The sequence below is a fragment of the Lontra canadensis genome, unplaced genomic scaffold (genome assembly GCF_010015895.1).
Source record: "Lontra canadensis isolate GAN:19392208 unplaced genomic scaffold, GSC_riverotter_1.0 scaffold185, whole genome shotgun sequence".
Taxonomy (NCBI): Eukaryota; Metazoa; Chordata; class Mammalia; order Carnivora; family Mustelidae; genus Lontra; species Lontra canadensis.
In genome coordinates this window covers 1,215,181-1,240,951 of record NW_022631179.1, presented here as the reverse complement: position 1 = coordinate 1,240,951, position 25,771 = coordinate 1,215,181, and the positions used below count along the sequence as shown (strand labels likewise).

Below are 25,771 nucleotides of genomic sequence, written 5' to 3'. Positions count from 1 at the left end.
GGTTCATTTTTAAGCAGAAGTTTCAAATATACAAAAGAATCAGGAAAAAAAAAAAAAGAATCCTAGGTGGCAAATTCTTCTCACGTTTAGGATAACACAGACCTATCTGGGGGGGCAAGTACACAAACATGGCATGGGTTTGAATTCAGGCTGAGCAGTCTTGCCAGACAGAAGGTCCTACAGGAGTGAAAACACTGTTACTCAGTGTGTCAGTGGCTGAAGTCAATGTGGGGGGTATAGGACCCTAGTGTTCTTTAAATCTCAGTTGATACAAATAACCCTCAGTATTGAAACCCTTTCTAAACACTGAAAAAAAATATATTAGTATAACACTGCATTGAAGGAAGGTTTGAAAACTAGGAGCATGACACAATCAAGTTTGGCTAATTTGGGATCCAAAATACTTAATTTGGTCTGAGACAAAAGCCAACTGATATGGTAAATCAATCCAAACGTAGTAAAAGTAGACAGTGACTGACTAACTACGAGAAGTTTTGTTTAGCGGGCTTGGTTTTTCTTATTTGGTTGGAGGTAGACACATTTTTAAAAAGTATTTCAGAGCAACTGAAATTGATGAATATGACCTTTTCTCAGCTCCAGACACTGATCCACCATATCCCACCTGGTCTAAAGAAGTTTTGGATTTCTCATAGGTGAAAGCTAAAAACCAGGGTTATCCTAACAACTAACAAAAACACGTGGGTAAGACACTGAATGATGGGCAGGACACATTTGGAAATTCTCCACACTGTAAGAAAACTACAAATATGCAGGTAAGGACAAACAAGATCTTGGTCTTGTTTAAATACAAAAAAAAAAAAAAAAAAAAAAAAAGAAAACAAAAAAAAATAAATTGATTTCATAAAAAAAAAAAAAAAAAAAAAAAAAAGGAAAAACAAAACAAACAAAAATCAAGCCAAATCCTATAGTTGAGACCCTACTATGAGTGACAACAGATCTTCATTTGTATAATTAACATGAAGTTTCTTACACTTCCCACTTAGTTTTTAATTTATGACAAGACACCGCTAAGTTTCAGACAAAATATATATATATATGTGTATATATATATATTTTTAAATCTTTACAATAAATCAAGATGTTGGAGCTTACACAGAGCACATTTTAGTTTATTTAGGTACTCAATTCCAGCTCGCTCAGATGCAAAACCCTGGTAACAGTGTGTACGAAGTCTTCTCTTTGCTTTTTATAATTTTAAAGCAAATAATATATTTGACTGTATTTAAGAGTCTGTGCAAATAATCCTTCAGAAGAAATATCCAAGATTCTGTTTGCAGAGGTCATTCCGTCTCTCAAAGGTGATTCGGTGAGTTCCTTTTTCTGCAGATAAAGTGCTCCTGTCCAGCAGAACCCCAAGCCTTCTAACGTCCAAGAACTTCGTTTTGGGGTCAGACCCCGTCATACGAACTCCAGCTTCCCGTGCCCGCTGTACATGCCCCAGTGGACGAGCGAGAGGATCTTGTCGTTGCTGAGGTCCGCTTGTCTCATCTTGTCACAGGTCAGACAGCAGTTCTCGTGGCCGCTCACGGGCACCATGCACTCCAAGTCTAACTTGGCCACCTGCCCCTTTTTGGAATGGTGTCCGTGGAAGCTGTAGTGCAAACGGGACAGCATCTGCTGCCGCTGATCCTGCAGTCTCTTGTTCTCACTCCGGAGCATCCTCAAAGCCAGCATGATCAGCAACACCAGAATGAGGCCGCCGGCGATGGGCACGGCGATCACGGCTGCCCGGAACCACAGCTCTTTGGAGGAAGTCAGCTCCTGCACTTTGGTGATCAGGTTCCTGCCGCCGTCGTGCTGATAGCGGTTTCCTTGTCCTAGAGCAACACAAACGCGTGAGCAGATTGCGGTTACGCCCTCCCACCGGGACTTACGATCATCTATCCATCTGCAACGAGACACCCTGTGAGAAAGCAGCTTACAGTGAAATCAACACTATTTACAAATGACACTCTGCCCAGCGGTGCAAAGATCGGCTTCCGAGAACAGTCTGTGTAGGGACTGTCATTCCTGAACAGGAAGGGTCTTCTGGGTCTTCCAAAAGTGGAAAAGCCAGGCAAAACCTATCATGCAGACAGACATCTCAAGCTCAGGCAGACACAAAAGCTACTCAACAGAGATGCATCTTCGCATCCACAGCCAGGCCTCTCCCCTTGGTGTCTCTAATTACATTAACAACAAAATCAATAGCAGACATACAAGTCCTGGCCGCCGCGCGCCAGAGGAGGCCGGTGTGCTGGTCCGAGGGGGCTTCTACCTACCTGAGGCCTCCCCCTTGGGAGGGGCGAGCACATCGTGCAGCCCTCGGTAATTGCACATGTCTTCGTGACAGCATTCCAATGTGGGCACGGCGGTGCCAGAGTGGTTTCGGGCCTGTTTGGCTTGGCAGAGGTCTGCTGTGCTTGCGAGAGAGTCCAGGCAGCCATGGGTGAGCGGGGAGTTTGTGTTCTGAGGATCGAGAAGCCTCGAGAAGCAGGCGTTCAGCTCGGATTTACACATATAGCCGGTCGCCACGCAGTGAGCAGCATCACAGTAGCATCTGATTTCACCTGAAGACAATGAGAAATTGCGTCATGCGCCTTCCTGAGCCCAGATCAAGCCTCCACCTGGGCAACTGCTCAAGTTCAAAGGCATGAACTTCTGGATATTCAGCTGAGCGCCGGCAGTGGCAGCCCGGGGCAGACTTGGGAGAGCCCTGGGTGCAAGAAACGTACTAATCCCAACTGCAGAGAATCAGAGTTCAATTGCGATTTCTGAGGAGTTAGCGGGTTAATTCAAAATATTACTTCTGGATCTGAAGGAAAAGAATCATCACAAGAAATTCTCCTACCGTAAGGTGAATTACACTGTTTATTCATTTTAATCCTACGTGACCATACAACATAAAAATGCCCGGCTTTTTGATTTTGTCAGTATAAATATTTGATCGGAACTACTGAATTGTTTACTACCTTAAAGGGCTGTGCCAAGATTTAAGAGCTTTAGCTAACACCTTATAAAGTTATTAACTAGAAACACAACAATCTAGAAATCGCTCCGGTCAGGAGGTTTTAAAACTATGAAACTGGGCAGGTATTTGCAACCTCTCCAGAAAAGGCAAACTTTGCCTATAAAGATCTTTTCATGCAGAGGAGCTTTTAGTCAGTATATTGTAAAACAGGAACTAGGCAGTTTACAATTAGTGGTTTGCTTGCCAAAGTCAATTTCTTTCAGCCCAAATGGAAAGTCATAAAACTGGGGGCGGGGTGGGGGGGCGGGTGAGGAGGGGAGGCGGGTATAAAAGCTAACTTCTCCTCCCCTTAACTCCCCAGTTTTACATGTAATTCAACATGGGATCTAAAAGGGGAAACACTGAAACTGAAAATCCTCTGCCGGTTGAATGAAAAATCCTTAAGGAAACCTCAAATTTTTCTCCAGGAAGTGATTACAAGTTTCCTTTATAAAACTTATTTGGGGAGTTGCAAGTCGCTGGTAACATTTTGCTGCAATGCATGCTTCTGAGGCTTCTAGCATCCTCCTCTAGTTGAAATGATCTGAGTCTTAGAGAGATCACCAATAGCACATCTGACCCTGTGGGCTCTGGTCACTGTCAGATGCCACAACTAATGCTACTGTAAAAAGAACTGAGGCACACACCTTTTCCCAGCTCCCCGATGAGAAGTTCTAGTAGTTACTGAAACCCCGGCTCTGAAATTAAACACCAGGGACTGTGGTTTTATCGACCTCTTCCTACCCTCTCCTTTCTTCCTCCTCCTCCTCCTCCTCTCTGCGGATGAGAACGCCTGAGTGAAGTGTCTCATTTAATTATCTGTCCAAATTCCAGGCCACTGTATGGTATGCTCGGGTTTTCATCAGACGCTAATGCTTTCGTTCTTTAAAAAAAAAAAAAAAAAAAAAAACCACTTTCCAGCTAATCACAGATCTCTGGCAATTTGAGTTTAACTGTCCAAAGCTGGAGGTCCTGCTCTAGCCTCAGTTGGCGAGCTCCCTGGTCTGTCCCACTCTGGGCCGAAGTCCCTTTTCCAGGAAGACCTTCAAGTTGGAACCTTGCTTTTTAAATTTTTTTTTTTAATTTATTTGACAGACATAACACAAGTAGGCAGAGAGGTAGGCAGAGAGAGGGAGGAGGAGGAGGAGGCAGGCTCCCCGCCGAGCAGAGAGCCTGCCGTGGGACTTGATCCCAGGACCCCGAGATCACGACCCGAGCGGAAGGCAGAGGCCTTAACCACTGAGCCACCCAGGCGCCCCGAACCTTGCTTTTTAGAGGTTCTCTCTCCTCTTTCCAAGCTTACTCGATGCTTTGCACAAAGCTCACCAGTCTTATGTGGTGATGACTACGTATCCCTAGCCTGACAAATTCCACCAACAGATTTAAAGTAGAAATAAAACAGATTCAAAGTCCATTTTGATCCCATGCACCTCAAACCCAATGCAGAAAAAGAACACTGAATGAAAAAAGAAAAAAAGAGTAAAATGTTTATGAGAGCCTTTTTAAAATACTGTATTTTCAATGACCTAAAACAGTCTAATAAAATTTTGACAGGTAACTATGAAAGTTCTAACAACTTTTTTTTTTAATTGGAGCCACATTTCAACAAGTTGAATGGACTTTTGTATTACTGTATTAAAACTATATTTCTGTCGTTTCATAAAGTTTCTTCCTGTGGCATGCAAAAGGCCCAGAAAGGGGACTGGTATTTGGAAACAGTGAACAATGCTCTTCTGTTTCCCCCCCTTTCTTGTTACTGTATGTAGTGATTAAACAAAAATGTCTGCTTTAGTCAAGATGGCTACAGGAGAGACTGCTGGCTTCTTTTAAAGCTTTTGAAGTCCGCAGCAGTCAGAAATCTCTGATCCCCTAATTATATCATTATCAGGCACATAGTTTCGGTATCTGTGACTTCATGTCAGCCTCAGTCACTCCCTGCTCTGCCGGCCTTTGATAGGGCCAGGAGGCTCCCCTCTGTAGGCTACCAGGGCTGTTATTTAGGGTTAATTACACCCTTCCTTTCAAAATAAATAAATACCGTAGCACAGCATCCTTCTGGGCTAGCTTATCCTTTAACCTCATGCCTGCTACATGGCAATTAGAGAAAGGGGGGGGGGAGTGCAAAAGCTAAATAACGCTTCCCATTTAAAAAAAAAGAAAAATTATCTGTTCGGAGAACAGTAAGGAGAGTTCATGGCGGGGGAGGCGGGGGAATCCTTGAAATCTAAGAGTTTGGGTTATTTCAACCTAAAAGGCGAAAGACTGCAGGGAGCAAAAAGAAACCGACCTTTTTCTTTCTTTTTTTTCCCCCGGTAGTAGTGTAAACCCTGAGGGGAGTGGGAAATCGGACCGCTGCCGGAGCCCACCCCTCCCAGCCCGCGAAGCCACCCATCAGACTCCTGCACACGGAGACTCACACTTGGAGCACCTCCTTTCTCACACTCGCGGGCTCACAAAGACACTGAGAGACACACACGGAGGCACACGCGCGGACGAAGTCACACTTGGGGACGGGCGCCGACCGTCCGCACTCCGGCCCCGCGCGGCGGCCCGCAGGGTCGGGGGTTCGGCGCGGCCACCCCCAGCCGCGGGGTGCGGAGGGCGGCTGCGTCCCCGCGCGCACCACGGCCCCGCTTCCCGGCTGCAGACGTTCAGGAAAGTTCGCCGCGGACAGACTTAAAACAACATTTTGACAACCACTTGCCCCGAGGTCTGACTCCACCTCCACGCGCCGGCCCCGGGACACCGGGCGGGGGGGGGCGGCCGCGAAGCCACCGCCGCGACTTCTAAGAACAGGCAACTTGTCGCGACCTGCGGGCTCCAGCGCGGGAGGAAGCCTCGCTCGCCGCTAACAAAGCCTTGGCAGCCGCCTTCAAAGGCCCGCGGCAGCGGCCGCCCCGGGACCCCCGCGCGCCCCTCCCCGGAGAGCCCGCGCCTCGGCCGGCCGGCGGGCACCCACCTTTGGTGAGCAGCACGGCCATGGCGCAGAGTTCGAGCTGCAGCCAGACGAAGATGTAGCTGGAATGGCGATCCATTGACGCCCCCCACGGCCGCGGCGCTCCCGCCGGCTCCCGGAGCCGCGGCGCAACTGCAGCCTACGGCTCCCGGAGCGCGCAGGGCATGGGGGCTCCCCGGGGCGGCGGGAGCCGTCAGCGACCGGGCGAGGAGCCGGGCCGCGGCCGGAGCATGGAGCGCGGCTGGAGGGGCGCCGAGCAGCCCAGAGGACTTTCGCGGCCCGACTCCGCGGCCACCGGGGGCCCCTTCGCTCGGTTCGGCGCCGCAGTCCCGGGTGGGCTATGGGCCTCGCTCCCCCTCGGCCGGCCACTCCGCGAAGGAAGAAGCTCCCAGAGCGCGCGCCCAGACCGCCAGCCGCGAGCTCCAGCTTGCGCCAGCCTCTCCCGGCCCTGATCCTCGCCGTAAATAGCGCCAGGCGCCTGGAGCCGGCCAGACGCCGCCCCGCCCCTGGGCCCGCCCCTGGCCCCGCCCCGGCAGCACCGGCGCCGCCCGATTGGCCGCCAGGCTCCAGTCGATCTCTCCGCAGCCAGGAGGCGGGCCCAGAGGGGGGCCGGGTGGGACCTGCCCGGCGGCTACTAGCGGCGCCGGCGTCTGGGGCTGCGGGCGGGGAGGCTGTTGTCTCCCGCGCTCCCCCTCGCGGAGGCCTGCGCGTCCGTGACCTTCGCGAGGCGCGGGTCGATCCTGGCCACCACGGGTCTCTGGCACTCGCCTCCGGGACCTTCACAACTCAGACTTGGGCCGGCGTCCCCCATCCCCTGGCTACTTTCTTGTTGCCCCCGAAACGCGCGAGGGACCGAGGGGTCGCTAGCGGAAGGCCTCCCGGGCCACGCTGCGCGCTCTAGGAGCCCCAGGGACAAGTGGCGGTCCCCCGGCGTGCGCCATCTGCCACGGCGGCCCTGTCGAGCCCTGGGGGCTCGCGTGTTTCGTCAGGGAGCCCGGAAGGGGGGCGGGGGTCTGCTTTCAGCCTTCTCCCCCCTCTCCCTCTCGGCGCATCCGCCTTGAGCAGCCCGCCCTCTGATCAATAAAGCCCAGACAGACAGACTTGATCAGTGGGGGCCGCTAAGTTCTCCTGGGGAGACAGGGGACGAGGAGCCGGCTAGAGACACTTAACGAAAATTAGCAAATCCAAAAGCACCCGGCGCCAGCGAGACGACACAGGCCGAGACTGACACTCAATTAACCACCCCCCAAACAATCGCAGGCAAACACACCGGCTGACCCTGATCAATATCAGCCCCGCAGTGATCTCCTTTCTGAGATACTAATTCATTTATTAGGACTTGCAGGGCTGCCGGCCCCCAACGTAACCAAAGGCAGCCCTGGAGGTTTTGCTATTGTTGTGTTATGTTTTCTTTTGTTTTTACTTTTTGGAGGCTAAATTCTACTGAAAACTCTTATCTGCGGGAATGCTCTTGTATCGTTTCCTCCCATAACCTGAGATTAACAAAAGTCCACCGTTTGAGAAATTTCCTTTTAGGATCAGCCAACATTTCCCTACCAGATAAAATGTCAAGGGGTGGCGGGAAGAGGAAAAGAAAAGCATTTAATGCTAAGGTGACAGATGTGAAGTCGAATCCCTTTGGACCATGGTACAGCAATGAGCTCTGAGGCTAAGAAAAAAAAATATCCATGTCTGGAGGACCAAAAATCAAGGTGAACCCAGTAAATTAAAGTTGAAAGTCCACAGAGGACACAGGATACAGTTAATGAAATTTCCCTTAAAAAATGTTTATATGCAGAAAGAAGAAAATAATTTCATGAATTGATGCTCTGCCCATTACTTCACTAGATCAAAATTGCATCTACAAGGATGGGAGAGAACACTGAGTGAACCTTTTAAGAGGAAGTTAAACTGGTTAGGGCACCAGGTAAACAACAGGTATCTCTCAAGTTGTGGGCTGACCCTTGGTCCTGAGGAGGACTTTGATTACAACTTCCTGACTTGGGATTCTTTGATAAATTAACAGTTCTAAGGGGCTCACGCAGACAATACTTCTCATGTAATGACACACTCTTTTTTAACTCTAGAGAGTCAATTATTAGCTGAAAGGAAACTTCTAGAGCATATTCATTCAACTATCTCGAAGCGCCCACTATAGGCCAGACTCTGGGGTTGTAAAGCTGTCAGAAGCTAAACAGTAAATCACAAACAATGCAGTGGGACGATGATAGAGATTTATGTGCATAATGTTAGATGCACAAAGAAGAGATAACTAGCCCAGGAAGGTACAGAAGTCTGGATGGTCAGCCGGAAGCAGTGACATCCGGCATGACTCCTAAAGAAAAAAGAGAATCTCGAGAAGACCGTTACAAGCATAGAGGACCACAGGAACTTAGGTGTGACATTTATTGATTGTGTTGGGGGATGTGGGTGGTCAGTAGGGGATGGGGAGATGGGACTGCAAGCGGTTCTTTGTTGCTGGAGCATAAAATGTGAAGCAAGGAGCAGGCAGAGGTGTATCAGAAAATAATGATACTTACTGGTAATGCAGATAAATACGTGTTTAAAAGAAGGCAGTGTGGGGGATGGGTTGATGAAAGTTGTATTGCAGGAAACACTTTACCAGTGCCTTCCCAGCCCACTTCAGAGGAACATCTGCTTTCTCTGGAGGGCGCACTAGAGCCAGACTGGGGGCCTCTGCCCCTCTGGCCATCGGTAGTCACATGACCCTAGCTGGGCCAATGAAGTACTCTCTTCTGGGTGGTTGGCCAGAGATGCTGTCCATTCCTAGAGGTCAATTCACAGGTGACGTTCAAATTCAGAGTCCACCCGTCTGCCAAGAAAGAGAAAAACGACAAACATGTAAGTCCAAATGGATTCCTAGTCACTTGGTGTCACTTTGGTTCCTTATTAAGGTTAACTGAGGCGCCTTAATAAGTTCCCCTTTTTACTTAAGATTCTTTTTTTTTTTCCCTAAATGATATTATTTATTTATTTGACACACAGAGAGAGATCACAAGTAGGCAGAGAGGCAGGCAGAGAGGCAGGCAGAGAGAGAGGGGGAAGCAGGCTCCCTGCTGAGCAGAGAGCCCAACGCTGGGCTCGATCTCAGGACCCTGAGACCATGACCCGAGCCGAAGGCAGAAGCTTTAACCCACTGAGCCACCCAGGTGCCCTTTACTTAAGATTACTTAAGAAAGTCTGTACTTTCACCCAAAGGATCCAAACTATGATACTTGTATTTTATTGAATTCATTTTGTTAATTTTTAATTAATTTTTGTTCCAAACACGATTCAGAATAAGAGTTTATGATCCATCCCTCAGACAATGATTTCAACTCTTTTGTTTATTATTATTAGTTTAATGGGCAGACTTTTTAAATGGCCAGAAATTAGTTTGAAGAGAAACAAGTCTGTACTTTGTCTAATGATTTTGGAGCAGACATGGGCTTTTCAACTAAGTGAATGAGAGTGTTTGAATCCATGTGGAAAGTCAAAATTGGTTTATGGATAATATGTCAATTATGAGGCCATTTTAATAGTTGAGAGAATAGGTAACAATTTTAATTCAATTTAAGACTCAAGGAAATTGCTTCTTTACAGAATTTTACTTGCATTTTGTACCTAACTCAATTATTACTTTCCGACACATAGGTTGGTAAGTAGAAGAGAAAATAGTAAAAGCTAGTATCTTTTGGATATTTAAATTAAGAAAGGGAATCAATGACCAAATTTCTTTTTACTCTTAGGAAAGGAATTCTGAATACAGAAGCTGAAACCAGCTACCCATACCTAAGAACTGAATGCTGATTCTGGGCCTGACTGAAATAATTAAACATCATAATAGTTTAATATTATTACTTTCAAAGAGTGTTGTAGATATGTTTGGTCCTCGGACATATATGGATATGTATTATATACAGTATATATAATGTATATAATCACAACACACCACTGTGACATAATTTTATAGTTACTGTACACCACAGAATAACTAAATTTTATTTTTTTTATAAATAACAAAAAGGGGGGTGGTTTATGTCCAACCCATTTTGTTAACAAAGATGTAAATACCAATCTCCGCTTACTCAAATAATGCTGTTGTTTCCCCAAGTTACATGTGATCCCCATTTTCAGCAATGCCTCTCTCTTCATAATGCAGATGAAAAATAACTCAGGACATTTTGTTCGGAGAGAAACAGTTGTGTTCAGGTTCCTGGCTAGCACGCAAAAAAACGCTTAGAGTCTAGGGATAGAATCTAACATTTCTGCCTGTTATACGAATCGTCTACCAACTAACAATCCACAGAGGTTAGATAACACTCTGAATTCATAGTAGCAGCTTTTAAAAAAAAAAAAAAAAAGTCATTTGTTCTCGGTGGAAGTTAGGAGTTCAGAACTGAAATTTGCTTTCAATGGAATAAAGTCAAAGGTGAGAGATTAGCCCAGCCTAAAGGAATGGCTATCTTGTGAAGTGGGGTTTTGTTTTGTTTTGCAGGGCTGGGAGAGTTTTTTTTCCTTTCCAAAATGAACTGACTGCAAAGTCTGGGAGGTAGTGTGACAGGACCTAGAAAAAGCTCTGAAGGTCACATTCCAAAATGCCCACCCTCCCACAAGCTAGCGAAGAGGCTGTGGGGTCTTACAAATAACCCTGCAAGATTTGTTGGCTTGAGGTTTTCTTAAGAATTTTTAAAACAACTTGGGGCACCTGGGTGGCTCAGATGGTTAAGCACCCAACTCTCGATTTCAGCTCAGATTGGGATCTCAGGGTTGTGGGATCAAGCCCCAGGATGGGCTCCGGGCTCAGTGGGAAGTCTGCTTGGCATCTTCTCCCTCCTCTCCCTCCGCCCCTCCCCCCTCTCAAATAAATAAATAAATCTTTTTTAAAAAAACGAATTTTTAAGGCAACTAAGTTTAGAATACAGGAAGAAATGTTCCTGTTTAAAGAACATTACTTTATGAACTTAACAATGAGTATTATTCATAATCCAAGAGCATCAAATATATTCTGTATGATCTTTTTTTTTTTTAAGATTTTATTTATTATTTATTCGACAGACAGAGATCACAAGTGGGCAGAGAGGCAGGCAGAAAGAGAGGAAGAGAAGCAGGCTCGCTGCAGAGCAGAGAACCTGATGTGGGGCTCCATCCCAGGACCCCGGGATCATGACCTGAGCTGAAGGCAGAAGCTTTAACCCACTGAGCCACCCAGTCGCCCAGATTCCTTTTGTTCTTTTAACTAAAATGGTAAATCAATCCTTTAAAGCAGAGGAATTACTTTAAGCAAATCCCTACTTAAAGGAACATCCTTGACCCACAATGCTGTTCGGAAATGCAAGAACAGTATTTTTGAGTTCTATCTCCTTAGCTGACAATATTTTGCTTGTGTTCTTTTGGATTAAAAAAAATGTTCACATTCAAACCACTGAAATTCAGGAGCTTTGATATTTTCATTAGACAGCCAAACATTCAGATTCTAGCTTGAAATTGACTGAAACCACACATCCTTTTCCACTACCCCAAATCTGCCCGAGTTTTCTGCTGTTCTGCTTCTACCAGCTCTTCTTCCTTTGGTGACCCCACAGTGACTTCTTATCCTAAAGCCATTCTCGTCTAATAGTGGATCTTCCGAACTAAAATCTGACAGAACAGAAGGAAGTCTGTTGCGGTGGAACTTGGAAATTACTTATATTTACCATCACGTTTTTGTCAATGCCACTGTGTTTATTTCACAATAATTTCTGAGGCAGTAATTAGCTATACATTATTTATCTTATCATTTACAAAGTATCAAAATACACATTAAATCTGAAGCATGGGTTGAACCCATGGAATGAAATGCCAGCCAAATGAGCATATCTTCTAATATTGAATGCATTGCAGTGAAATGTATTCTGTGCGGAGAGGTTTTGGAGAGAGCTACAGGGTTGCACAGAATGAGACTACCAGTGAACAGAATTCTTGTTCTTCTCCTTGATATTAAGGGAAGAACTTATAATGGGTTTTACCCTAGTTTCAATAATGTTCCTTTGTCCCATTTGGCCACCTAACAAACAAGATCCTATTCTACTGTGAATTTGTTCAAAAATATAACTCTCCGCTGTCCCATTTGTGGTTTAATGTCATTTACCTATATTTTTAGCCTAGTGTCTCGAAGACGTCATTTAAAATATGCACATTTGGGGCACGTGGCTGGCTCAATGGGTACAGCATTCCACTCTCCATCTCAGAGTTGTGAGTTCAAGCCCCATGCTGGGTGCAGTGATTACTTAAAAAACAAAATCTTTAAAAATAAAATAAAATATACACATTTATGGTACACTGTTCAGTCAGACTTGTTTAATTAAAAGAAAAAGAGACCCACTCAAGACTAGTTAATTTGGGAGGGGTTTCTTGTACAGATACAATAGGCTTATTGTAAGGATACAGCTAATAGAGAATTAATGAGCATCCCTTATCTTGCTGGGAAGCCAGCCTCCTTGGAATGGGAAATGAGAAGATTGGGGTCTCCTTTCTTTAGGATTGTCTCTTCTTCTCACCTTTCTCCCCGAAAGCTGGCATCCTGTCCTTAGCTCTGGTTTTTGCTCTGACAGTACTTCTGCTTGCTTTTATCCAGACATAAGCCCCTTTTACGTAGAGACAATGCTCAAGAGATAAATGATTTTTGCCTTCCGTCCCTATGGCAAATGACATCGGCCCTCTGGCTTCCTGATTCCAGTATAGCAGTCTATAGGTAATACATGGACAAAATTCATCAACTTTCAACCAAAAAGCCAAAATAGTCACTAGCTTCCTTGGAGCCCTTCGACTCCAAATGCACCACACCCTACCCCTTAGCTATTCCCCATAAAATCACAGGAATATAAAAAGTGTTCTTTTTCTTAAAGATTTTATTTATTTATTTGACAAACAGAGGTCATAAGTAGGCAGAGAGGTGGGGCAGTGTGGGGGGAGCAGCCTCCCTGCTGAGCAGAGAGCCCGATATAGGGCTTGATTCCAGGACCCTGAGACCATGACCTGAGCTGAAAGCAGAGGCTTAACCCATTGAGCCACCCAGGCACCCCTAAAAAGAGTTTTCTAAAGAAGCAGAGAAGCAGCATTGTTTATATGGTTACTAGGCTTCCCTTTTCCTTCTGGCTATTCAGAGACATTATAAATAAAGACCAGAAAATACTTCTATTACGCTTTCTCTTCCCTTTGATGCCTTTCACAGTGTCATCCAGCATAAATTTTCTTTTTTTAAGGAATTAACGTCAACAAGGGAATTCTGAATGAACACGCTCATTCAGGAGCGTGAGATGAAAACTGAATTTGTATCCATGCTCCACCACTCATGTGTTGTCCCCAACAAATCCGATGTTCCCTTGGTGCCCCTCCTTCCTCTCCCATAAAATGAGGACGAGCGTGCTGGGCGCCCTGGCTGTCCCAGAGATCACCAAGGGAGTGACATGAGATCAGCATGTTAACAGTGGACCCCTACAGAAATGTTATATGATTTTTCTTAGAAACATTGAGCTTATACAGATCTGTTTTTGAATCATCTGAACAGATTTATGGTAGCTTCAGGAGTCTTCAGCTGGGTTCAGGATTTTCTTCTCCCCAGAGCTGATCGTTTGAAGTAATAATGCCACTAATAAAGGAAATAATGCCACTGCCGACCCAGTCTTGGCAGGATGAGGATATCTCTCTAAACACAGCGTCGATCCTGCCCGCACAGGTTAGCTCTCAGGACGGCTGAATAGTCCCAGAATCAGCAGAGACAAATTGGTTGGCTAACTTGTCATTATGCAAGAAATGGAGCTGCTCACTAAAGGAAGAGCCAGAATCCATGCCCCTAGTCTTCTGGGAAACCCAAGAAGTATCTCCTACCCTGTAAAAGACTCCTTTAAAAGTCTACCCATCTCCAGTTCAATAGCATTTTTCAAAGAAGTGCGATGTTGCTTACTCACTGTCAGAGAGAAGCATTTCCAACAAAATCCTGATTGAACATCGACGTATTTGCCATGAACTGTACTCATGAACCGTACTCTTTTTTATGGGTCATCAGTAAGATGACTGAAGCGGCTCCTTGCGCTCACAACGCTTGCCGTCCTGCCGTCCTTCTTTTAGATGACCGCCTAATTTCAACACAGGTTTGTAGAAAGGGCAGAATTTAAACGAAGATTTGTAGAAAGGGCAGCCAGGTAGAAGATTGGGGAGGTTTGGGGGGGGGGGGTGACATTCCTTTTTTCCTAATCCTTCAAGTCATCCTGTGAAGACCCGCACAGTTTTTCTGGAAACAGGTGAGTTCCGGCCCCTGAATGGGAGCGGAGAAGCACCTGGACGTACTAGTTCAAGGACAAGGTGAGCACAGAGGCAAGACCCTTTAAGTTCCCGTTGAAAATAGAGGAACAGCGACAGCCCCACGTCAGACCAATCAGTGGGATATTAGTATGGGTTCTGCGGTGCAATTGCCCCGCACGGAGAATGTCCGGAAAGAGAAGGTGGAGAGAGGGGAGGGCGAGGCTGGGAGCGGCGGACGAAGGCGGACGGGCCGGCGGAGAGCGAGAGCGCCAGGCGGGGAAACAATGAGGCCGAGCGAGAGATCCCTCGGGGGGAAAGCAAGCGCTGCAGAGGCACCAATTATTATAATTGAAGGTAATGGTGCCGAGGCGCCAAGGAGCTCCGCTCTGTTTTACATCATTCGGCCCCGGCCCAGACGCACCCGCACCTGCGCTCGGCTCCTCCCGCGCCGAGTCCACGCCCTCGGGGGCTCCTGGGCCCCGCCCCGCCCGCGTGGCTCGGCCGCGCCCCCGCAGCGCCGCGCTCAAGCTCAGGTGCGCGCCGCCGGGCCGCGCTCACCTGCCTGCCTCACCGGCCCGGCTCGCCCAGCCCTTCTGGGCCCCGCGCCGCCGCCTCCCTCACTTGGGGCAAGTCGGGCGACACTGACTGATGCCCGAGTGAAACAAGGGGGCAGACCCTTCTGGTGTGGACGGATCCCCTCGCCCCTTCCCCCGGGCTAGAAACAACGCGGTCCTTGTCCTTGTGCCCTTGCATGTCTGTTCAGGCTGTAGTTCTGTCTTACCCGCCTCCCCCCATCACAACCATCACCCCCTTCCTCTTGCCCCCTTAACTCGGGGAACGTAAGTGGGGTCTTAAAATTAAGCCCTGTGGGAAACAAAATAGATAAACATAGGGGAAAGGACCAGTGTTTGGTCTGGGCCAAACATCATTACATTCCTCTAGACCTGTACAGTCACCGATCAGATGTGACCAGTAGAGTGATGTCTAAGGTCATTTCCAGGTTCTGTGAAAGACAGCCTCACAAATGAAATCACCATCGCAAAGAGTGATTGACATTGCTTTCTCGATCAAGTCTAATAAAGTCACTACTTCTCAAGAAATACTTTAAGAAGGCCTTCAAAAAGCAGCCATGTGACCAATCTGTCCTTTAGAAACTTTGTTTCTTAAAAACAGATGTGAATCCTAACACAACTATTTGCTAGGGAGACGTGGTGCTCATACATGTTTGAGCCCAGCTCAAAATGATGACCTGCTCTCCGGGAGGGGGCACTGATGGGACCACTCAGGGCTGGTGAGCTCAATGCAGAGTAGAGCACCTGGGAAGGTCTTTGATGAAACAGAGCGATCAGGGAGTTAATGGCACTTAATACCATGTTTCACAACACAGGTGAAGGAAAGACTTTCAGTGATTTAAAAAAAAAGACTTGCTTGTATAATTGCAGAGGGCACAACAAGGACCAGTGGGTGCCAGCTACGCCAGCTAAAAGTTGTCAGGTCAACTTGAAATAAGGACGAACTTCCTGGCAGTAAGGCCACCTGGAGGCAGAACAGGCGACCTGGGGAGGCTGTGGTTCCCAAGCACTTAGGTGAAAGCCAGTCATGGGTATGTGCGGTAATTGTTGGAGCAGGTGACCCTTTAATGTCCCTTTCAACACTGAGATGCTATAATTACAGCTACAGCTTCTACTTATTATTTCCTTTAGTATTAAAGACGATGGTGCTGTGTCATTTTCCAGAAGTAGGAAGAATGCCAAGCCCTGGAACTGAGCTAAGGAGTGAGGACCTCTGAGTTGACACAGGCTCCACTGAGCTGCTCCAGACCGAGGATGTCCCCCTGATGGGGTACGTGAGGGCTGAGGTTCAGCTGTGGCTCTCAGAACCAGCCCTGTACCCTGGAGCTGGCCTTGACTGCCCGAGAGGGGTGCCTCTTTCTAATTTACAAAATGAGCCTAGGATGGGCTGGGTCACCTAGCAGGACTGGTTCACGGGCAGGAAATTCTAGCTGGGGCTGCAAAGGGCAGATGGCCCACCCGAAGACAGCTAGGAAGTGGGGTCTTAATTCAAGTCTGGGAGCCATACAAGATCAAGGAGAAAAAACTCAAAAGCATTTAAACAGATACAGATTCTCCCAGCCCTGTCCTGCGCGTCACCAAAAGGCATTCTATATCCCTTTCCTGACAAGTGTTGAAGCAATGCCCCGCCCATCTTCTTTCAGTCAACAACTCGGCAGATTTAACTTTCAATACGAATAAAGACAAATTCTGCTTGGCACGCCCTAACGACCTTCCTCCTAAGTTACTTCATCTCATATCATCATTCCTGACACACACACCCCCAAAAAAAAGGTAGAGGAGGGAGAGAGAAAGAAAAAGAGGAAGAGAATCCACAAAGGTCTCCTGTCCTTTTTTTTTTTTTTTAAGGTTTTATTTATCCATTGAAGTAATCTTGACACCCAGCGTGGAGCTCAAACTCCCAACTCCAAGATCAAGAGTGACATGCTCTGCTGACTGAACCAGCCAGGTGCCCCTCCTGCCTTTCTCCATGACGTAACGATAGTTTATTTTCCCAGCTTTTGCTAACACATTATTTTAAGTTCCTTGATAAGTACGCCTGGACCCTAAAACCAGGAATAGAGTTACCCTAACCTCGTGTCTCTGCTGCTCGTCAAAGCCCTATCCTCCCCCCAATCCTCCCCAGATGTCTCTCAAGGTCCCGAAGCTACAGTAGCAGCACTGGGAAGAGGGCCTCTGCTCCAAATCATCAGACCCTCCCTTTAAGCACACGTTTGCATTCTCACACACGTTATCATTAAAGTTACTTAAAATAATGCATTTTTCCCCCTGGAGAAGAATTATGTTAAAAAAACAAAACCCACCCGGCTAACCCTCTTCCCCTAAGCCAACACTAGAACATTCACATCTATCATCACTTTTATTTTTCAGAGAACGTGATTCATTCATCTTTGCAGCCCCGAGCCTCCTCCTCTGTCCGGCGTACACCCTCTGCGGAAGGGAGCTGACCCGTGGCATGTCTCTCTCGCCCTCCTGTGGTGACAGGGAAGCAGCACCCAGCAGGGAAGCCGGCCGCTGGGGTTTGCTATTGGTACAAGTAGTGAGGTCAAAGCAGGGAAAATTTAGAGTCAATATTTTAATGACCAGCTCTCAAAGTCGGGCAGGGACATCAGGAAGAGGGCTGTGAGCCCTGTTTCCAGAATCTTCTTAGGGCTTTGGACAATAAGGAACAAGCTTCTCTCGGTGCGTAAGGCCAGAAGAAGGTTCTGGTAGCAGGTCCAGGTATGCCGTGGAGTACAACAGTGATCTTGGTTCTTGCCTAAGAGTGTCTCTGTCACCCCCCCGCAAGCCAGCACTCTTGCCAAGGAGGAGCTCATATTCTCAAAGACCCCAATTTATTTCTTGGTCTTTAGCATTTTCGAATGGAAATGTGTTAACAGAACCACCACAGAGCATTACCCCTAATCCCTAAAGTCTAAATGCGTGCATTGTTTCTACAAATCCATAGACCGTTTGGGGCTGGCTTCCACTTTAAAAAGCAAACAAACAGAAAACCTCCACACAGATGCGTCCAACAAAGATCCCTTCCTACCCTGACCCACAGAACGCTGATGGGTGACTGACATTTCCCCCAGTACCACGCAGGGCAGTGTTGCATGGATACTGTCTGGAACTCCCCCCGCCCCTCCTCCCACCACGTGATATGAAAAGCTGACTCTCCTCCCGGTCAAGATCAAAGCCAAGAGACTAACAGGATAATTCCGCCTCCAGCTCCGCACTCGCTGCCAGTCTAGACCGATCAAATCCATCAGGCAGTTCTTCTGTGTACTAAGAGCTAGGTGAGGCCACGTCAGCCACTTTTTAAATTAAATCATGCAAATCATCACTTCCGTCTCTGGTTTCACAGCTGAGGAAGCTGAGAGGAGGTGCGGTGGCTCTCCGGGGGTCACACCAGTTTCAGCGAGAGTCTGAGTCAGGGTACTCACCTCCTGGCCCACGGGGAAGGTGGGACGGTGTGGCCATCGCATTCCCTGGTAAATCGTGGTCGGTTTCTCCTTGAACAAAGATGGAAAGAAACGGTTAGTGTTCTGAGCTACGGTTCCCTAGAAACATTTTGGCCACATTATAAGGGAAAACTACCTCTTGACAAATGGAGTAATTGAAGGGAGAAAGAAAAAAGGAGAAGACAGAGAAAGACATTTTACTGCTGAGAACAAGCACTGTTTATGAGTGGGTTGATTCCCCGCCGTTCCCAAACCTCCCGGGGTTTCTATGAGCCCAAAGTAAGGATTGCTGGGAACGAGTTCTGGGGTCATTCTTGGATGGCGGTCATTGTTACAGGAAGCAACTTGCCCAGGCAGCTGTCAGTGAGCGTTTGCCCTGACGGCCGATTTTATCTGCAGGCTCGTTCTGCTCAGACCTTGGCCTTCCCCTGTGGAAACGTGCTCTGGGAACTCCCTGCCCCTGCCCCTCAGTGCTCCTCAAGCACAGAAGCAGAATCAATGAGGGATCTCAGCCTTCACACCCGCCAGACCGCTCACACCAATCAGGGAAGCGGCTTGTGCGGAGGAGACACCTCGCGGCTCCTGAAATCCATACTGTTTTGAGGACAATGGACGGGAGTCCCACCGATCACAGAGAACCTGAGATGACATCATGTTCCAGACCAAAAACAAGGAAGGTAGCCGGGACTTCGCCGGGAGTCCTGCCCTCTGGGCTAGAGGCGTGGGGGTCTAACCATGCTCTGCTTCTCCACCTGACCTTGCTCCTCTGTGCTGTACCCCATCTTCGAGTATGGGTGCGAGAGAGCAGTGGGACTGAGCACCGAATCATCCTGAGACGCCGACTCTTGGCCTGGCTTGCAGTCAGATCTCACTTGACCCCTTGGCGCTCCAGAATCCTCAGCCACGGGATGAACCAACCTGAAAAATGGCTTCTCGTGTCCCTCCCGGCTCTAGAATTCGAAGCCTGCCCCATACTGCTTGCTCATACTGCGGAGGACGAGCAATAGGCTGTTAAAGGTGCCCTGGTCTTGGTTTCTGCAGAGGCTCCAAGCCCTCGTTCAGGGGTTCCCCAACTTGAGCAAGCGTCAGAATCATCTGGAAGGCTTGTTAAAACAGATGAATGGGTTCCTCCCCCGGAGTGCCTGATTCTGGGGTTCAGAGGTGGGGCCCAAGAATTTGCATTTCTACTAGGTGTCGCCAGGTGGCGCTGATGCTGCTGATGGGGGAGCACACTGCAAGAGCCTCTGGCCCTGTGCTATCCAGGAGCATCAAGGATCCAGGCTCTAGAAGACATGCCGAGGTACCGCCCAGAGAGAAAAACCCGCTCTGCCAGCCGAGAGAGAGGCTCCTCAAGACACCTAAATGCAGCCCTGCTGGCAGGTCCCTAAATAACCTGTACCCTGTCTCCTAGGCTTAGTCTCGTGGGGGAAGATAGCATGATAACGGATATTTCGATGCTGCTCTCCAGTTCTCAGACAGCTTTGCTCTTCCTCATTTGTTCCTCCCGACAATCCTCCGATATGGATCAGGAAGATAACACCATCTTCAGTTTCTGAGGCCAAACCTGCCATTCCAAGGGGTCCCATGTTTGATCAGTATCACCCAGCCCAAAAGCTGTGGGGGGTGGGGCACTCAAGACAACTGTTCACCCAAAGCGTTCAAGTCTTTTGTGTCCTTTGGACTTTGCACAGCTAGCCTTGAGTGTCCTCTTCCAGGTAATGGGAGCACTGTCTCTAACCAAATAATTATTTCCTCGAAGTGCTAATTAGGTATCATCTTTTTTTTTTTTTTAATATTTTATTTATTTGACAGAGAGAAATCACAACTAGGCAGAGAGGCAGGCAGAGAGAGAGGAGGAAGCAGGCTCCCCGCGGAGCAGAGAGCCCGATGCAGGGCTCGATTCCAGGACCCCGGGATCATGACCTGAGTCGAAGGCAGAGGCTTTAACCCACTAAGCCACCCAGGCGCCCCTAATTAGGTATCATCTTAACCGAGGCCATATTATTCAGAAAGCTGTTTCCTCGCACAACGGAATAGAACCCGGAGCTCGAAGCCCTTACTCCTGCGCTAGAGTGTGGCTTCCCAACACTTGGGTGAATCAGTAAGTGAATCTGCCTTGCATTTCATCATCTGCATGAGAAGTACCAAACAATTCTTCTGCACAGCCCGATGTCCTAGACAAGGACTCCTGAGATAAGATGCTCAAAAGGCAACTTTTAGTACTTAGCTCTCGGTTTTGATTTTTAAAGTCTCTGATCACTTTCTCGATTCCTTTCTGGCTTCAGTTAATGCAGTTATCAGCAAGTCCTTGGAGCTCGTGGGCAGACCAGGAATAGAAAGCGGGAGCTGCGCTGCGCCTGGGTGGCTCAGTGGGTTGAAGCCTCTGCCTTGGGCTCAGGTCATGATCCCAGGGTCCTGGGATCGAGCCCCGAGTCGCGCTCTCTGCTCAGCGGGGAGCCTGCTTCCCTTCCTCTCTCTCTGCCTACTCTTGATCTCTCCCTGTCAAATAAATAAATAAATAATTTTTTAAAATTAAAAAAAATAAAGCAGGGGCTGCAGATGGACAGAATGAGGCCACTCTCCCCTGTAGGCAGCCCATCATCATCGACAGTGATGAACTTCCCAAACAGAGTGACTGGAGTGGTGCGTCCGGCTCACTCTCCATCGCCCCTTCTGGGAGCCCTGCCAGAGAAGGGTCTTTCCTCCTGAACACTCCAGTGCACCTCTAGGGAATTCAGGCCCGCTTACTGGGATAAAGGAACAAAAACAAAACACAATACAAAACAAAAAAAGAACACACCGATCATACTAAATGTTTCCACCGGAGGACAAATGGACTGTGAACAGTGATTCCGCTGCGCTTGTTTCATTGTGAAACAGTGACTCTTGGAATTGAGAGTTTGCAAGAGAGATTAAAAACCTTGCTCATTTACCCTGAGAGCCTCAGCCCAGAGAGGGTCCTGCACCCCTGTCAGTGATGCTGAGCAGTGGGGCTGGGACACAGGGAACGAGCAGGGGGCAGTCCTCAGCCACTACAGCACTGAGTTGGGCCTTCTCGTCTTACAGCCAAAACCTTAGCCAGAATATACGTGTTGCCCGGTTATATGATCTAAGAAGTGATGCCAAAAATATGGTCCCTGCCCAGATGCCTCGTCCACTCGCCTCTATTTCCTCACATACCAAACAGAGTTCGTGGGGATAGTTTCGACCTCGTAGGAGCATCGTGAGGATTAACTACAGTATCATCTGAGACACTGGTTGGTAAGCTGTGAAGAGTAATGACTAGTATTCTAAGGGACCGATGTCTGAGGACAGACCATGGACAGGAGAATGAGGACAAAGGAAGCACACCTGGGAAGACACTGTATACAGACTTTTCTTCAGAATTATGCCCAAAGGCCGCCATGGCGCCTGAAGTGTCCAGCTGCCCAAACATGGTTCTGTTGCTGGGACTTGGTTTCTTCCAGAGGCAACATTTTAATATTACTTGCTCTTTTTTTTTTTTAAGTCATCTCTATGCCAACATGGGGCTCAAACTCCCGACCCCCAGATCAAGAGTCACACGCTCTATCAATTGAGCAGGTAGGCGCCTCTGGTATTGCTCACTCTTGATTTTTTTTCAGTTTTTATTTTTGAATTTTTTTCTACATTTCCTATTTATCTGTCAGAGAGAGAGAGCGGCAGAGGGAGAGAGAAGCAGACTCCCCGCTGAGCAAGGAGCGGGACGCAGGACTTGATCCCAGGACCCCAGGATCATGACCTGAGCCGGAGGCAGACACTTAACCCACAGAAGCCCCTGGGCGTTCCTAGTATTGCTTCCTCTTTAGATTGAGACCCTCCAGACTCCCTCTCACTGCTCTTGTTCCCTGCGTGGCTGACAAAAAACATACAGAGAAAGCCAACAGGCAGGGCACGAGGGCAGCGGGCTGCAGGCCCCACTCCGTCTGCAGGACCACCCACCCGCACCCGCAATCGGTCAGCACTGGAGAGCTGAGATGGGGAAGGCGGGGCGGGAGAGCCAAAGACTGATTTTCCATAACTCATTTCTTTTTTTTTTTTTAAGATTTTATTTATTTATTTGACAGACAGAGATCACAAGTAGACAGAGAGGCAGGCAGAGAGAGAGAGGGGGAAGCAGGCTCCCCGCTGAGCAGAGAGCCCGATGCGGGGCTTGATCCCAGGACCCTGAGATCATGACCCGAGATGAAGGCAGAGGCTTTAACCCACTGAGCCACCCAAGCGCCCCCCGTAGGTCATTTCTATCCTGTCAAATGATGCCCCCCAAACAAACGGTCCATGTGGCGAAACTACTGACACTTGCTGTCCTGCCTGGAACGGACCTTCGAACATGCGAGAAAATGAAACATGAAGGAGTGAGATTATCCCAAAGTTCATTTTCTTCTAAAGTAATAAAAGTCACAACACGTGTGTTGGAGTCTGATTCCCCCCCCCATCCTGTTCCTCCCCCTGCTATGGGCTCCTTGCTAATAACGTTATGAGCTCAGGCTGGAATGTCAACTTGAACTTTAGCATTTGCGGCACAACCAACTATAACTCGGTTTAAGCACACTTGTTTTATTTGATTGAGTGCCCCAATTTACTGTGCACTTCCTGAGGCCCTTGGGTTAAAACAACATGATCTAATGCAATGAAAACCAGCAAAAAAATATATTCTTTATTTCCAGTAGCACAAGGCCAATTGAAGCTACCCAAGGCATACTTAAACAGTGTTAATCAGCCTAAAGACTCAGTGTTTTTTTTCCTCCCCTTTCTTCGTGGCCACACGTTCAACTCACAAGCTCCCTTCTCCCCCATCTTCTGGTGGCATATAAACATGCCTAATTTTAGGAGAAACCAAGTGACTCTGGAAGCTAAAAGGCAGTGTTAATAGTGAGCTTAAGGAGGTTCCTGAATCATTTTGAGACAGATTACACCAAAGGGGAAAAAGGCCAGTCTTCAGTAATTCATTCTAATTCTCGAACTCCTGCCTGGAGTGTGATGTGTAAGAACGTTATAAAATTCTTGGAGACCTAAAACCAGAAAAGCAGCCGGGGAGAAGGTGGGACTTGATTTGAGGTTTAAAGCAAGGGTGGGACTTGGTTGATACAAAGGAGGGAAGAGGGCACGCCGGCACACGGAGCCACCATGCGGGCACACGCGGGGGAGCACGGCACGTGCGCCCTCCCCAAACGTGAGCAGTTCACGCGCTCTGCGCCGGGAACCAGGCCGGACCTGGGGTGCCTCACGGAGCACACGTATCTCCTGGGATGAGATTCTCGAGAAGGGAGACGGACAGCAGAAACCAGCCAAGTACCAGATAGGGCTGCCGGTTGGTAGTAAGGGCTGTGGACAAGGACAGAGCAGGGAGGGAAGACAGGGAGTCCTGAGTCGTGGAGCTGGGCTTTAAAATCGTGTGATCTAGGACACCTGGGTGGCTCAGTTGGTTGAGTGTCTGCCTTTGGCTCAGCTCATGATCCCAGAGTCCTGAGATCGAGTCCCACATCGGGCTCCTTGCTCAGCGGGGAACATGCTTCTCCCTCTGCCTGCCACTCCCCCTGCTTGTGCACGCTCTCTCTGAAAAACAAATAAAATCTTAATAATAATTAATTAATAAGTAAATAAATAAATGAAATCAAGTGACCAAGAGGGGCAGCTGCGTGGCTTAGCTGGCTAAGCGTCTGACTCTTGATTTTGGCTCAAGTCATGATCTCAGGGTCGTGAGACTGAGCCCTGTGCCAGGCTCTACACTGAATGGGAAGCCCGCTTGAGATTCTCCCTCCCTCTCTACCCCTCTCCACTCACGTTCTCTCATTCTCTCTCTCTCAAAAATAAAAAAAAATAAAGTGACCAAGGGATGGCTCTCTGATAAAGTGATTGTCTTAGTAAGGCCTAGAGGACAGCAAGTCGTACCACTCTATCGAGGAAGAGTTTTCTAGGCAGAAGGTACAGTAAGTGGAAAGGCCCTGAGGTAGAACTACATGCAGACAGTGAAAGGGGAAACATCCTCCTAAGGGGAAGAAAATTCATTCTTGGGGCACCTGGGTGGCTCAGTGGGTTAAGCCTCTGTCATCGGCTCAGGTCATGATCTCAGGGTCCTGGGATTGAGCCCCGCATCGGGCTCTCTGCTCAGCAGGGGGCCTGCTTCCTCCTCTCTCTCTGCCTGCCTCTCTGCCTACTTGTGATCTCTGTCTGTCAAATAAATAAATAAAATCTTTTAAAAAAGAAAAAAAAATAAAATTCATTCTTGGAGGGTAAAGAAAATCTTAATCTTTTAATGTGTAGAGCACAGATTCAGGGGTGCCTGGCTGGCTCTGCTGGTAGAGCATGAGACCCCCCATCTCAGGGTTATAAGTTTGAGTCCCAGGTTGGGTGTAGAGAGGACTCAAAAAAACAAAATCTTTAAAAATAAGCAAATGAATAAATAAATAAATAAACAAGAGCACAGCTGCAGAGACAGTACGTAAACATAACGGATAGTGCAGGCACACCTTGGAGCTATTGTGGGTTTGGTTCAGACCAACCACAATAAAGTCAATATTTATCACAATAATGGGAGTCCAGCGATTTTTTTTTTTTTTTGCTTCTCAGAGCATATAAAAGTGATGTTTACAGTATTCTGTGGTCTATGAAGTATGCGGTAGCATTGCGTCTAAAAAATGATCGACGTAGCTTAATTTAAAAATAACCGATCGCTAAAAAATACTGACCATCATCTGAGCACTCAAGGAGTCGTAATCACTGATCACAGATCATCATAACAAATATAATAATAATGAAACAGTTTATAGTATTGTGAGAATTACCAAAATGTGACACAGAGGCACGAAGCAAGCAAATGCCGTTGGAAAAATGATACCATAGACTGACTCGACATAGGGTGGCCACAGACCTTCAGTTTGTAAAAAACGCAGTATCCGCGAAGCACAATAAAACGAGGTATGCCTGTATATGTCTGGTATTAAAATTTCATGGGGGTGATGGCAGGGTCAATTAGGAAAAATGTCTGAAAAGGCATTTCCCTTTTGCCCCTATTGGGGGCATGTGAAAACAAGTAGAAATACACTGAGTTAGAGGAACAGGAAAGGTGGCTAGAATGGAGGGAACAAGGGAAACAAGGGAGAGGACAGAAAAGTAATAGGGAGCTATTACCTCTAGGTGATTAGAAACCTTTTGGCTTGTACTCTAAGAAAATGAGAGTCATTGCAGGCCTTTCAGAGGAGTGACGTGACTTACCTTGGCTTTAAAAAGAACCCTTCTGGGGCACCTGAGTGTTGATTTCAGCTCAGGTCACGATCTCAGGGTCATGGGATCCAACCCTCATGGGGGCTGAGATTCTCTTTCTCCCTTTCCCTCTACCCCAACTGCCCCCCCCAACCCTGCTCACTCATTCTCTCTTTCTCTAAAAAACAAATAAATAAATCTTTTTAAAAAGAAAAGCATCCTGGCCACGGTGTTGAAAACAGACTGTAGGGAGAGAAGCTGGAGAGGACTGCTATGGCCCAGGTAA

The 25,771-nt window shown here is 47.7% G+C and overlaps 1 protein-coding gene across 1 annotated transcript; it reads right to left on the bottom strand.

Annotated features, from left to right (window-relative positions):
- Positions 1–1,102: 1,102 nt before the first annotated feature.
- On the bottom strand, positions 1,103–6,403 carry BAMBI (BMP and activin membrane bound inhibitor). Its single transcript, XM_032847137.1, has 3 exons — positions 5,970–6,403; positions 2,283–2,570; positions 1,103–1,838 (listed from the first exon to the last, which is right to left on the bottom strand). Exons 1-3 carry the CDS (start codon positions 6,043–6,045, stop codon positions 1,420–1,422), a joined length of 783 nt encoding a protein of 260 aa, XP_032703028.1. The 5' UTR covers positions 6,046–6,403; the 3' UTR covers positions 1,103–1,419.
- Between the last annotated feature and the right edge of the window lie 19,368 nt (positions 6,404–25,771).

What these genes read in the sequence shown, in the direction of transcription:
- BAMBI (XM_032847137.1), bottom strand. Translation starts at nt 6,045, where the DNA reads ATGGATCGCCATTCCAGCTACATCTTCGTCTGGCTGCAGCTCGAACTC. An exon ending in GGCCGTGCTGCTCACCAAAG is followed by an intron (nt 2,571 to 5,969) that starts GTGGGTGCCCGC and finishes CATTGTCTTCAG; the next exon opens with GTGAAATCAGATGCTACTGT. An exon ending in TCCCAAGGGGGAGGCCTCAG is followed by an intron (nt 1,839 to 2,282) that starts GTAGGTAGAAGC and finishes GTGTTGCTCTAG; the next exon opens with GACAAGGAAACCGCTATCAG.